The 12,632-nt window shown below is 52.3% G+C and overlaps 5 protein-coding genes across 5 annotated transcripts, besides 1 other annotated feature; 3 read left to right on the forward strand and 2 right to left on the reverse strand.

The window, feature by feature from the left end:
- Positions 1–2,233: 2,233 nt before the first annotated feature.
- PODANS_1_1620 (uncharacterized protein) lies at positions 2,234–3,319 on the reverse strand (the record flags this gene model as incomplete). The annotated part of the gene is made up of 2 exons (XM_001912319.1): positions 2,234–2,994; positions 3,082–3,319. The coding sequence occupies 2 exons, from the start codon at positions 3,317–3,319 to the stop codon at positions 2,234–2,236; spliced, it is 999 nt and encodes a 332-aa protein (XP_001912354.1).
- A 340-nt stretch (positions 3,320–3,659) lies between these two features.
- On the reverse strand, positions 3,660–5,082 carry PODANS_1_1630 (uncharacterized protein; the record flags this gene model as incomplete). Its single annotated transcript, XM_001912320.1, has 3 exons — positions 3,660–4,515; positions 4,582–4,843; positions 4,929–5,082. The coding sequence occupies 3 exons, from the start codon at positions 5,080–5,082 to the stop codon at positions 3,660–3,662; spliced, it is 1,272 nt and encodes a 423-aa protein (XP_001912355.1).
- Positions 5,083–5,461: 379 nt separating this feature from the next.
- PODANS_1_1640 (uncharacterized protein) lies at positions 5,462–7,459 on the forward strand (the record flags this gene model as incomplete). Its single annotated transcript, XM_001912321.1, has 1 exon — positions 5,462–7,459. The coding sequence occupies one exon, from the start codon at positions 5,462–5,464 to the stop codon at positions 7,457–7,459; it is 1,998 nt and encodes a 665-aa protein (XP_001912356.1).
- A 567-nt stretch (positions 7,460–8,026) lies between these two features.
- Positions 8,027–8,151: a sequence feature (rRNA 5S).
- Positions 8,152–8,427: 276 nt separating this feature from the next.
- Positions 8,428–10,455, forward strand: PODANS_1_1650 (uncharacterized protein; the record flags this gene model as incomplete). Its single annotated transcript, XM_001912322.1, has 1 exon — positions 8,428–10,455. One exon carries the CDS (start codon positions 8,428–8,430, stop codon positions 10,453–10,455), a length of 2,028 nt encoding a protein of 675 aa, XP_001912357.1.
- A 1,144-nt stretch (positions 10,456–11,599) lies between these two features.
- Positions 11,600–12,256, forward strand: PODANS_1_1660 (uncharacterized protein; the record flags this gene model as incomplete). Its single annotated transcript, XM_001912323.1, has 1 exon — positions 11,600–12,256. The coding sequence occupies one exon, from the start codon at positions 11,600–11,602 to the stop codon at positions 12,254–12,256; it is 657 nt and encodes a 218-aa protein (XP_001912358.1).
- Positions 12,257–12,632: the final 376 nt, after the last annotated feature.

The following is a 12,632-nucleotide window of genomic DNA, read 5'->3' on the forward strand; positions in this document are numbered from 1 at the left end:
CCGGCACGCCGATAGAGGTATGTACATATTCCATAGTGCCGAGAAACATTTCCCTATCTCCTCTGCCAAATCTTCTAATACATCCCCCCGGTATCATGAAATCGCGATAAGTACAATACGACTCCTCTAATCACAAAGCCCGTGGCTGAGCCAGCAAGCTCGAATGAATGAGGTAAGCAACCATCTAGACCTTGCCCTGTCCGCAAGAAAGGGGAGACAACGAAAACACAACCCTCCAAGTGACATGGTCGCCGTAGCCGTCAACTAGGGAAAGCCACACAACCCGAACTCGCGGTCTCTCTTTTCCCCCCTACCTACTAGTGATCCTATTTTGGGTTGACCACCCCATGTCGTTGCAAATGGGTTAGGGAGGTTGCATTCATGCGGCCCACCTTCACCAGAAAGCAGCAGTTCTTGAGCTCATCAAGACTAGCCCAAAATCATGCGACGGTGCACAGACGGTGGACTTTCGTCTTGTCGAGGTTTCCTATTCCCGAAATCGTCCATCATTCCCAAATTTCATCACTTTTTGGCATCCTGGGGGTTCGTCTTGTGTCCGATACTCCTCGGGAACCTCGTATCTGCCGCTCGTGAGCGACGATGACCGAGACAGACCAGAGAAGAGAAGGAGTGACGGCAGCAGCAACCGAATACGCTTCGGTAATTCTACCGAGATGTTTGAGATGGATGGGAGCGAATGTCCATCATGTCCATCATGTCCCGTCTCAGTCGTCGTGGGGGCACAATGAGACGGAGCGAGTGTTTCTTGTATTGAATCATGCCGATGGAAATGATATTGTATTCATGTGTATTGTGTCTGTAACCCCCCAAAGAGTCAAAAACCGGTGATGATCCACGGACGGGTCGGATTCATTAGTACAAAACTATTCCTGGAGCGCGCGATTGCAGCGCGGGAACAAATAGTATAGTATAGCAATGATGATATAACCACCATAACCAGCTCATGCTGCTATGCGGCGTGGAATTTGCGCTGGTAAAACAAGCGGTTGGCTAGCGGAAGAACTTTCAAGTGTTTGTTTGCTCTCAACTTCAAACATCTCAGAGATCACCACTTCCATCCTTCCGTTCCTGGCTAAAGGTTGCAACCAATTCACCCCTCCCTCGCCCCGCCATCCTCGGCCTGGAGAACGTCCTCCGGCCCTGTGCACGCAGCCGCACCCCGCGGCCGCCTTGCATGGCCTGATAACAAGACCAAGCTGTACGCCAAAACCTGATTATTCGCGGGGGCGGAGACGATGGCACCGGCCTTCTGTTCACGAGGCGCAGTTCGGGAGAATTCGCGGACGGAATTCATCCGTACGATCTCGATTACTGAGCTCATGAGGCCATCTCCAAGTGCCAACCCACTTGGCGGCTTTGTATGCCCCGCAGATACGGATACAGACAAGGCTTTGATGATGATCGATTGTTTCGGTTTTCAGCCTTCCGGGTATCGTTCATGATGGTTGTCGTCATGTACCGTCCTTCACCTGCGGCGTAGAGTAGTGATTGCCAGCGATGTTCAAGTCACACACAGTCGGCGTCTCACAGGTGGGTGTGATAGATTGTGATAAGAACTGGGGGCCAGAACACCAAGACTGGGGCCCCGAGATGCCGTACTGATAGACGATGCTTGGGTCAGAAACACCTTCCCTATCATTTGACGCCAACAAAAAGAGGCGTCCAGGTGCATGTTTCTCAGTGTCTGCCCGCTGGCTGTAAACGCTTGACTGGGGCAACTGCCGACGTCCACAGTTTCAACTGGTGTTGCTGCAGTTCGGCCATTCTGTTGTGATTGGCGTCTGCAAGCGATATGTAGGTTTGGCCTCTTTTTCGTCGGACCAGGAGGGTAAAAGCCGCAATCCATGCTGTTCAAGCCCAAAAGCCACCAGACATGGCGGCATGAAGATCTCAAGGTTCCTGAAAATTCGTATTCGTTGGTCTTTTGAGCCTCGTGCATATGCTCCCCAAGCGGCAGTCCGAAACTGATATTGCGGGGTGTCCCGGATGATCATGTTTGAGGGCGGGTTGAGTTGACGAAAGTTGAGACGTTCCTGGGGCTCTTTCTGACGACATCAAGCAGTTGCCAATCGAACCACTCACATGAGGCTATTCCCTGCTGCTGTTGTGATATGTTAGTATAGATACCCCGCCCTGATGTTGTGTCGAGTGGCCGGTCGCTCAACATGCGGCCGGCCCGATAGAGAAGCATCGCAATGCTATGGTGGCCATATCACGACGCCTCCTCATCCCCCGCACCAGCCTCATCGGGAAGTTGCGTAGAAGATATCCAGTTCTCCATCATAGCCTGACCTCGAGGTCGGCCGGCAGCTTGGGACCTGCCGCTCGTCGACATTGCTAAACCTCCGCCCTTTCCGATGCCCTCCCGTCTTTTGACGACGAGGCACAGCACCCGGCCATAGATGGCGAAACCCTCGTATGAGATATCCATGCCCAACTTCTTCTTGTCGTCAGGTCCATCCATGTCTCGAGCGGCCGCCTTCTCCCGACGGCGCTTTGATGGGGGCGGCCTTCCAGCTGCTGTGTCACTGTCATCGTCGTCGTCTCCGTCACCAACGAACAGCTGATCATCTGATGAATCTGTATCAATCGTCTCAACAACGTCAGGATCAATCTCGGAGGGGTTCGACACGCCCTCATTCTCCCCGCTGGTTTGCCTGCGCCTCTTTGCTCTCCGATTGGTACTGGCCGAGTTTGTTGTTGTTTCATCTATCTCGGGGATGTCGTCCAGGTTGATGGCATTCTGATCATCATCCTCCTCGTGGATCAGTGGCACATCATCATCCCCATCGGTTGCCTCCTGGAGCACCTCATCCCCGTCAACATCAATGGGGGCGTCATGAACCCCGCCTGTCAGTTTTGAAGAGTTGGACGTGAGTTTAGTCTGCACTTTGTCACGAAAGTGCTTCCTCTTGTGCAACAGTGAGTGCCTCGTGTCGGTTTCCATCAGGAAGATCGACACCTCAAAGTCATCTGCTCTCAGTGGTCAGCATGAGCTGTCCGATTTCCACACACTTGGCAGGGCCCGAGAACCTGGGGTAACGATATGCTTCTTCTTACCTTGGACCACGACATCCTTGATGGTTCGTTTCTTGCTCTTTTTCTTCATGCGATCTCGCTCTTGCTCCTCGCGCAGTTTCGGCAAGACCAACGGCCGTACACTCTCAATAACTTTGGGAAGAATAGGGTCCCGTGGGTTCAGGAGCCATGACTGTGTCAGTGCGGGGTTGTCCAGGTATATGCGGCACTCGAGAACCGAATATTTGGTAATTCTCAAGTATCGTCGTATGGGTGTCATGGTTACCCATGAACCATCAGTTTCTTATGATGTTGAAGTTGAAGTTGAAGTCGGTAAACAATCAGATGAGTCGTAGGTAGCAATAACATGTCATGGAAGGGCGGTAAGTTCGTTCAGGTGGGGCTGCTTTTTCAGCCTTGCAGGGAAGGCGCCATCGGGCTGTGATGACGTGACGTCGTTTGCAATGGTCTGTGTCGACAAAGAATGAGCCAGAGAACTTCCACTTGACAATATATGCAACGACGATTTTGATTCTTGGTTATGTCGGTGTATCGCTCGCTTCTAATCTAAATACCATGGACTCATTAGATCCATATGTTGTATGCCTCCTTGATAGCAATCATATTTGCCTGATCTCCTTACCCGCCATCTCGGGCCTTTCCAGTTCCCATTCATCTCTCAACACCGCAAACATGAGGTCGCAAACTAACAGGCTCTGTCCCAGTCCCCACACAAGAGTAATGGCGTAGAAAAAGTTGGCATTGCCGCTGCCGGCGTAGATCCAAAGATAATAGAATGCCGGCCCAAGGAAAGAGGCATACATGATGACTGCCGCAATAACGAAGCTGTAGCGCATAAGTGGGAAGACGTGCCGGTATAATGGCACCATGGCCAAGAAGAGTGACGTGTCGCTGATGCTAGGATAAGGCTTGAAGATGGCGAATATTCCAAGAAGGAGGGTCAACACCACCAAGGGTTGCCGCCGGATCCGGACGGAAAGACCGCCGACGTAACAAGAGAGGTGAAGCCAGAAGACTGCCAGGAAGAAGGACCGGAAGGAGTCGAACATTTCGATAAAGAAGTACCACCACAGGCCGACATTGGGTGTCAGGTCTGACAGAGTCAACTGCACACCGTATGTGGATGGCAGGAATTCCCATGAGCCTGTGATAAGATACGACATGCCGAACAACAGTCCCAGCACACCGAACACAACCGGAACGTGTGATGCGGCAAAAGAGACGACTGATTTGTTGGCTCGTTCGGGGCGTTGTCTGTCGAAGCAAAGTAGAACAAGCGGCGGAAGTAATAATAACGGGTACATCGACAGATAGCTCGCAAAGGACAGCGCAACCATGGCGCTGAAGGGTGCGCCGGACACGGCCTTGGCGATGGCATGGAGAATCGCGCAAGTGGTGAATACGCTTGTGGACCTTCCGAGACATGTTGCCACGGTGAAGGGGTTGAAAAGGAAGCTACGTTCTGTCAGCATCTTCACGATCTCCTGCGCCCATATTCAGGGGTAAAAAGAGGTGCCTTACATAGCTGCAATGATGAATCCGTTCCATCTCCTTTCGCGACGCGGGGATGTAAATAGGGCAGATGAACCTGCCTCGCCCGAGTCCGCAATTTTCCATAGTGCGCTGGCACTCAACAAGTCGATCGCGATGTAGAGGAGGTAGGTAAATATCGGGTAGCTCAATGCATTCGGGAGTAGGGAGAACAGCGGAAGGAAAAGGGGCGCTTGGTGGTAGACACCACCATCGTATGGCGACACATTGTGGTTATAGAGAAAGAGGCCTTCTTGCACTTGAAGCTGGTTAGCATCCCGTCAAGAAAATCGACAAGAAAATCGGAGGCGCAATGTGACGCGACACCCTAAACTTACGGCGCTTGAAGCTGGTGACTGGGGTTGAGATCTCGACGCGGCCGGTCAACAGATCCGGGAGATCAGGAAGAAGAGTAAAAATGGCAAGCCGCAGAACGGCGGCGCCAGCATAGAGTGCCGCCGTTCTTCCCACCGTTACCTTGCCGCCATCCATATCTCAATGCGCCATCTCTTGAACACGCAAAACCGAAGATGAAGTCAGCGACAGAAGTCCCACCGTGGCCGAAATTTGGACGCCAAATTCGAGACTCCTGGGAGTCGTGCCAGCGAATCACTTGGGCCGCTGCATGCCTGGCGCGGCTCATGCAGGGAAGTCCTTGGTGGGGTCGCCGAGATGTCGATTCCCTTCTCTGATTGAGCGGCGCAACCATATCTCTTATCGCGTCCCGGCGGTGGGAGATGGCACAAAAAAAGTTTAGGAAGTGAATGGGAAAAAAAACACTGGAAAAGTTCACCTCCGCGGCCTGCAACCACTGCAAAGTTCTGGCCTACGCTGTGATTATTCGCTGACGAGGTCCCCCGATCAACACACAATGGCCAAAATTAAGAAGAAGGGCCAGTCCGGCCAGGCGAAGAACTACATCACCCGCACACAGGCTGTCAAGAAGCTCCAGATCAGCTTGCCCGACTTCCGCAAGCTTTGCATTTGGAAGGGAATCTATCCAAGAGAGCCCAGGAGTCGCAAGAAGGTGTCCAAGTCGGCCACCGCCTCCACCACCTTCTACTACACCAAGGATATCCAGTACCTCCAGCACGAGCCGCTCCTTCAGAAATTCCGCGAGCAAAAGGTTCTCGAGAAGAAGATCTCCCGCGCTCTCGGTCGTGGCGATGTTAGCGATGCTGCCCGTCTCGAGCGCAATGCTGGGCGTCCCGATCAGACCGGCAAGCCGCGCTACACCCTCCACCATGTCATCCGTGAGCGCTACCCGACCTTCATCGATGCCATCCGCGACCTCGACGACTGCCTGTCCATGCTCTTCCTCTTCGCCAACCTCCCCTCCACCACTTCAGTTCCCGCCAAGATGATCGCCCGGTGCGAGCGCCTTTGCCACGAGTTCCAGCACTACCTCATCACCTCTCACAGCCTGCGCAAGTCCTTCTTGTCTATCAAGGGCATCTACTACCAGGCCAACATTCAGGGCGAGGACGTCTTGTGGTTGGTCCCATACAAGTTCAACCAAAGGGTTGTTGGAGATATCGATTTCCGCATCATGGGTACCTTTGTCGAGTTTTACATGACCCTTCTCGGCTTCGTCAACTACAGACTGTACTCCTCGATCGGTCTCAAGTACCCACCCAAGTTTGATCAGACCAAGGATGACAAGGGTGCTGAGCTTGCCGCGCTCACGTTGGAGGGTGTCAACCTTGCGACAAACGAGGAGACTACCAAAGCGATTACCAATGGCGAGGGCCACGGTCCCGACCCCAAGGTTCAGGCTGAGGTTGACAAGCTGGTCAAGAAGTTGAGGACTGAATCTGCTGCGGACAAGGCTGATGAGGAGATGGCCGATGGCGAGGAGGAGGAGGAAGAGAAGGCCACCGACGCCATCGACAAGTTCGAGCCTGCTGCTCCCGGCGGTGACGTTCTGCCACAGCCAACATACAGTGGCAACAATCCCTCCAAGCTCTTCGCCAACTGCACCCTCTTCCTCTCGCGTGAAACCCCCCGTCAGTCTCTCGAGTTCATCCTTCGCGCGTTCGGCTGCAAGAGGATAGGTTGGGACCCAATCCTTGGTGAGGGCTCCTTTACAACCGACGAGTCCGACCCTTCCATCACACACCAGATCGTCGACAGACCAATCGTCCAGGCCGCTACCACCGAGCAGGGAGATGGCGAGGATAACCAGACCGCACAGAAGCTCGGACCCAACCAAAGATATCCCGGAAGAATTTACGTGCAACCGCAGTGGGTGTGGGACTGCATCAACGACGAAGAACTCAAGAGCCCAGAGCTTTATGCCCCTGGTGCCAGCCTGCCACCACATCTCAGCCCCTTCGTTAAGCCTACGCAAGGTCAATACGACCCTACCGTTCCTCTCGAGGAGCAGGAGACCGAGGGCGAGGCTCTCGACGCTGCGATCGAGGATGCCAAGGATGAGGTTGAGAGTGATGAGGAGAACTCCGAGGCTGATAACGACATGGACGTCGCCGACGACAACGATAATGATGAAGAGGAGGACTCTGATGCCGAAGAGGACGAGGAGGTGGAAGACGAGGAAGATGAAGATGAGGACGAGGAGGAGGTCCTGCAGAGACAACGTGAGCTCGAGGCTGAAATCTCAGGCAAGGCTGTCAAGAGCAAGCAAGTAGACCCCAAGCTCAAGGCCAAGCTGGAGAAGAAGAAGGCGCTCGAAAGGAAAAAGAAGGAGGAGGCCGAGGATCTGGAGCGCGCCAAGGGTATGCTGAGCAAGAAGAAGCGCAAGCTGTTCGAGCAGATGCAGTACACCAACAAGAAGAAGAGCACAGAGGACATGAAGCTGCGCTCCAAGAGGAGAAAGCTGGAAAAAGAAAAGGCTGCTGGCAAGGCGTAATCATTTTGTTTGTTAGGCGCTTCTTGGTTTTTATCAGATACCACTGTTCTCTCAATGCGGTTTTGATCACTTGAGATGATGGGATATGTTGTTAAATGACTTTGTGCTTTAATAAGACTCTTCCACCTGCACCCAGGCAATGTTAGTCTACCTTTGGTGGACACTTGGCCGTTCTCTTGCACCTGGAACTCGAAAAAAACACTAGTAGTTTGAAGCGAAATGTAACTTATGACAGATTTGAGTACAGTGAGTGTTGGTATTTAGATGACACTCATATCAGATGTCTTGTCATCTACCTTCATTGACCTGCAAACATCTTCAAGTCTCCGGAGACCCCAAAGACATCTAAAATGTTTAGCCTTAAACAGCGTAACAATACACTCAACGCTCTAATATATTCCTCCATGTAACCCCCTTCCCAATCATTTTTTGGAACGATCCCAAGTTCTTCGTCCGTTAAGCCAGCTCTCCAACACTTTCATGACTGACTGAGCAAAAAGACGCAACTACCTATCAGGCTTATGTACATAGACCCACCTGTCACCAAAAATAGAGTCAAAATGGAGACAAAAACATACAACACCAGGGATTCCCCAGTGGTCACCCACCTGAGTACTGATCTGGCGATTAGCTGTTTATCTAGGGGAGAGCGGACGGGATCCCGAGCTTTCAGCTATCTATGGTCGTATGTGCTTTGCTGTGGCGAAAACAGCGTTCATAATGAGGTTTGATAAGAGAGGTGGCTTTACAGGGTTAGGGTTGGACGGCGTAAGTGATACTTTGGTAGGGCGACCTCTTTCAAACTGCAAATTCAAGTCAAACTGAACCACAAACATTCGATTTTCATCAACGCTCTGGGCAACCTTGAAGAAGTTGCACCGAATATGCTAATATTTGAGCTTCTTTCTCATATGAACTGAGATTTGGCTTTCAGTTTTCTTCAGCCTGGAGTTTACGTCTTTTTTTGCATGAGTGGCGCTCACTCACCAACCAGCCATCTCACCTCTCATTCACTCACTCACACCCGCACCACTCACATCAAAATGGACTTTTCCTCCTCCCAAATCCCACCCTCCTACCAACCTACTCTCAAAAGACCCGCCTCACAAATCTCATCCTACGACCACGACCTCCCAGAAACCCTACCCGCCACCCACAACACCCTCACACCAGCTGAACCCCCCCAAGAGGAGGAATGGCGCGACCTCTCCACCTCCTCCATCGCCTCCCTCTTCTCGGACGAGCTTAACGAGCGCAGACCAAACAGGTGGAAGGGCAACCCATCCACCTGGCGCACCTGGACCAACAACGAGAGAAAGACCTGGGAGTCGATTGAGAATGTGAGGAAGGGGGATCTAAGCGCGCATTTGTATAACGCTTTTGCTTTGAAGAAGGGTGTGAGGAAAGGGCCCGAGGAAACTTTCTCCTGTGTTGGAGAGGGGAAAGATAACCGGGGGTGGAATGTAGGGAGGGGGTGGACTGCTTGGCCTTTGGGGGTGGAAGAGGTTCCTGGGGATGGGTTGTTGGATTTGGAAGCTGAGGATGGGAATCAGGAGTTTACTTTCAGGAGGAAGGAGGAGGAGGGGGATAGGTGGCCGGGGAGGAATTTGGAGGAGGTGGTTTCGGCTACTGTGTTGAGGTTGGCGAAGGAGAGGTTTTATAGGAGGGTGAAGGAGTGGGAAGGCAAGGGGAAGGGGAATGGGGAAGATGAGGAGGAGGGCCAGGAGAAGGGGGATGTGATGCAGTCGATCGAACAGGGTGGTGATGATGAGGGTGGGGTAGGGGATGAGGAAGATGAAGTGTCGGGCATGGAAACAGGCTACGATACTGCTGCCGGGGAGACAGATGCAACCGGGGCGGGTTCTACAAAAGGAGGAAGGAAACGAAGGATGTCATCAATAGCAAAAGCCGAGCAGACATTCACGCCAGTCATGTCGGCGGATGATGAGCGAAACTATGCGTTAGTGCGGCCTGCAGCCAGGAGGATCATGGAGCAGTTGGATAAGACGCTTACGGTAATGCACTATGCAAGAGCTGCTGCTGTAAGTGGTATGTATGGAGGTGATAGTGATGAGGACGAAGACTCCGAGGATGACGAAGACGGAGAGTCTCGCAAGAATATGATGGACGTTGATGGGAAGCCAGCACTGAGCAAGCCACGAGGTCGATCAAGAGGAAGAAGTCGCTCCAGAGCAGGCAGTTCGCCGAGGAAATTGAGGTTCAGGTCAAGTTCAAGATCAAGTTCGAGCGATTCTTCCGGCAGCAACGTGTCGACCAAGATCTCACGAATCGGGTTGCTAAACTGGCGGGATGTTCTTGGTGCAGCTGCTCTCGCTGGCTTCTCACCAGAGGTTATTGCCAGGGCAACACAGCGCTGCTCTAATATTTTCAATGAAGAGATGGTGATGCATACCCTTCCCGAGCAAGCCGTTACCTCGGGCAAACCGGCCATTCAGACCGTACGATACCGACCAAATCTCACTGAACCTCAGAGTGCTCTATCGGAGGACAACGACTCCGAAGACAATAAGCAACTCCTCGCTCACCACCTGATGATTAACCGCCAGTCTACTGTTGCTCTCACTGCAGAGCCTGCCGATACTCCAGCACCAACGAAAAGAGCAAGCACACCGGCTGCCCGATCCCGAACAAGTAAGTCAGCTACACCTGGCGGTGGTGCTGGAGGGGCTCATCTTTGTCCATTCAACGATTGCCCTCGCGCTGTGGAAGGCTTTAACAGAAATACGAATCTCCAGAGGCACATCAAGCTTGTACACAAAGTCGAAGCCTCGGCAGCAGTGCGCACTACAGAGGAGGAGGATAGCGAAGACCAGTTGGTAGGAGGTGTTCACACTGACGGGTTTTTGCAGCCTATTAAGATGAGGAAGGGTTGGAGAGGTGATGATGCTGGCAACCGCCAAAAGCGTGGAGCGAAACCTCGTTCAGGCGGTCGGGATACTGGAGATGAAGGTGAAGATGATCGGGTTTCTCGGTAGTGATCTGCATAATTTACGGACAGGGCGGTATGTGCATATACGGCACTTCGCTTTCGGTTTTGCTCCCACGCTCCTCCTACCGTTTGACTGGGGATAAAGCTGAGCTGTCCAGTGTCAGCTTGGAATCGATAGCAAGAATCGGGCGATGCCATTGCAGAGCTGAACCAATCAGTTGGAATCCCAATTGACATTGACGTGGGTCTAGATCCGGCGCTATCAGAATTCGTTGTCTTCAGACTAAGACAGCGGCCCCCTGCTGTGATACCTATTCGGGAACAGGCCATTGGCTGTGGAAGTTGCGATATGGGATGCGGCTGGCTGAGAGATGCAAACCCCATGGAAGTCCGTTGGGAGTAATAAAAGTCTAGAACTTGAGATCTAAAATGACCCTTTTCCTTCGTCTTTATGTGCTTTGGACAGCCGCGTCATCAGGTCAGCACGGAAGTGACCATGCTGGTTGTTGGTTTGCCCATCCGAACTTCTGTCGGCAAGAGCACTCGATTGAGTGACTTCTGAACTTTGACTAAAATTTGCCTTTGGCTTCCTGTCACTCTTTTATCTGCATTGTGTTTTTCACCATGGCGTCGTTATTATCCAGGCCGGGCGGTAGCCCAAGAGCGGAGCTGATGCTCCTCGTGATGGTGGCCTGTATGCTTCTGGTGACCTATTCGTCCTTGCAATCAGCACGATCAGAGGTTTGTTCATTGGCGATTTCCTTAAGCGTCATTCTTTTCTTTAACTCCCGTGCCAGGTCACTGATAGGATCCCACTGAAGGAGGAATCGGTTCTCGAATCATTGACGAAAGTCGACGTGCAACAACATGTGGCCGTAACGACAAGCTCTAGCAGTATTGTTAGCACCACAACCACTGTCGCTACGACATCCAACACTTCTTTACCAAACACCCCTTTACCAGAAGCGACACCAATTCAACTCGACCAAGAACCCCCGCTTGACTTCGACTCAAGTCTGGATGTCGCGCCCGAGAATGCTCTGGATAAGACCGACAGTCCACCAACAGACTTTGATGGCCTAGAGGAAGACTTTTCCATCCCACCAGCCGATCCAGCAACCCCAAACAAAGTTTTCAAAGCAGTCCTCATCGAATCTTCACTCACCTCACCCGCTCTGGTTCCCGTCCTCATGCACTTCTCCTCCGTCCTTCCCACCCACTGGTCCTTGGTGATCTTCACCTCCCCAAACAACTTTACCGTTCCCCAATCGCCAGCCTTCCGCAACCTCTTGTCCTCCAGACGACTAGACATTCGCTTCCTGCCCAAGAATGTCACCTTTACCAATAGCGTCTCGGTCTCCAGGTTTCTCGCGTCTTCCAACGGCTGGTTGTGGAACGAGCTGGCTGATGCCGAGCGAGTCTTGTTCTTCCAGCTCGACAGCATCATCTGCGCCAACTCGATCGCCACCATTGACGACTTTGTGAAGTGGGATTATGTAGGGGCGCCGATTAATAGCACGTATGGTGAAGGGTACAATGGGGGGTTGTCAATCAGAAACCCGAGGTTGTTTTTGGAGGTGGTGAGGGCAGGGAATTACACCAGGGGGTTTGAGGATCAGTGGTTTTATAAGAAGTTGAAGGAGAGGAGGGCACAGGGGGATTATAGGGTTAGGTTGCCGGGGGTGGAGGAGGCGAAGAGGTTTGCGGTTGAGACGCTTTGGGGGGATAGGCCGCTGGGGTATCACCAGCCGCAGAGGTGGTGGAAGGGGAAGGCTGGGGAGAGGATGGGGGAGATTGAGGAGTGGTGTCCTGAGGTTGGGATGCTGATTGGGAGGAGGGCGAAGTAAAGTTCTTGAGAAGGGATTTTCTTTGGTGCAGATAGATAAAAGCATGGAGGGATACGCAAGACAGCTTCTGGGGGGAAGAGCATATCATTCATTTTGTTTTGAGGCTGATGCTGATGGTTGGCACACAACGCATGGGTGGCTTGGTGGTTGGGGATGACGGTTAGGCACTTGCCTTGTAATAAAGATAATGGAATAGAAGAACAAGTTGGTCAAAAACCCAACTACGAAAATTGACCCTCAATCTGTCGTTGTGATGGTGTGCTCACGTTGCATTTGAGCCGCAATTTTCTATCATATGTAAGGGAGCCAAGCTGACAGTTAGGAAGCTTTCGGCCGATTTATACCGACATCGCCGACCCGCTCTCGAAAAATCTCC

The sequence above is a fragment of the Podospora anserina genome, chromosome 1 (genome assembly GCF_000226545.1).
Source record: "Podospora anserina S mat+ genomic DNA chromosome 1, supercontig 1".
NCBI lineage: Eukaryota > Fungi > Ascomycota > Sordariomycetes > Sordariales > Podosporaceae > Podospora > Podospora anserina.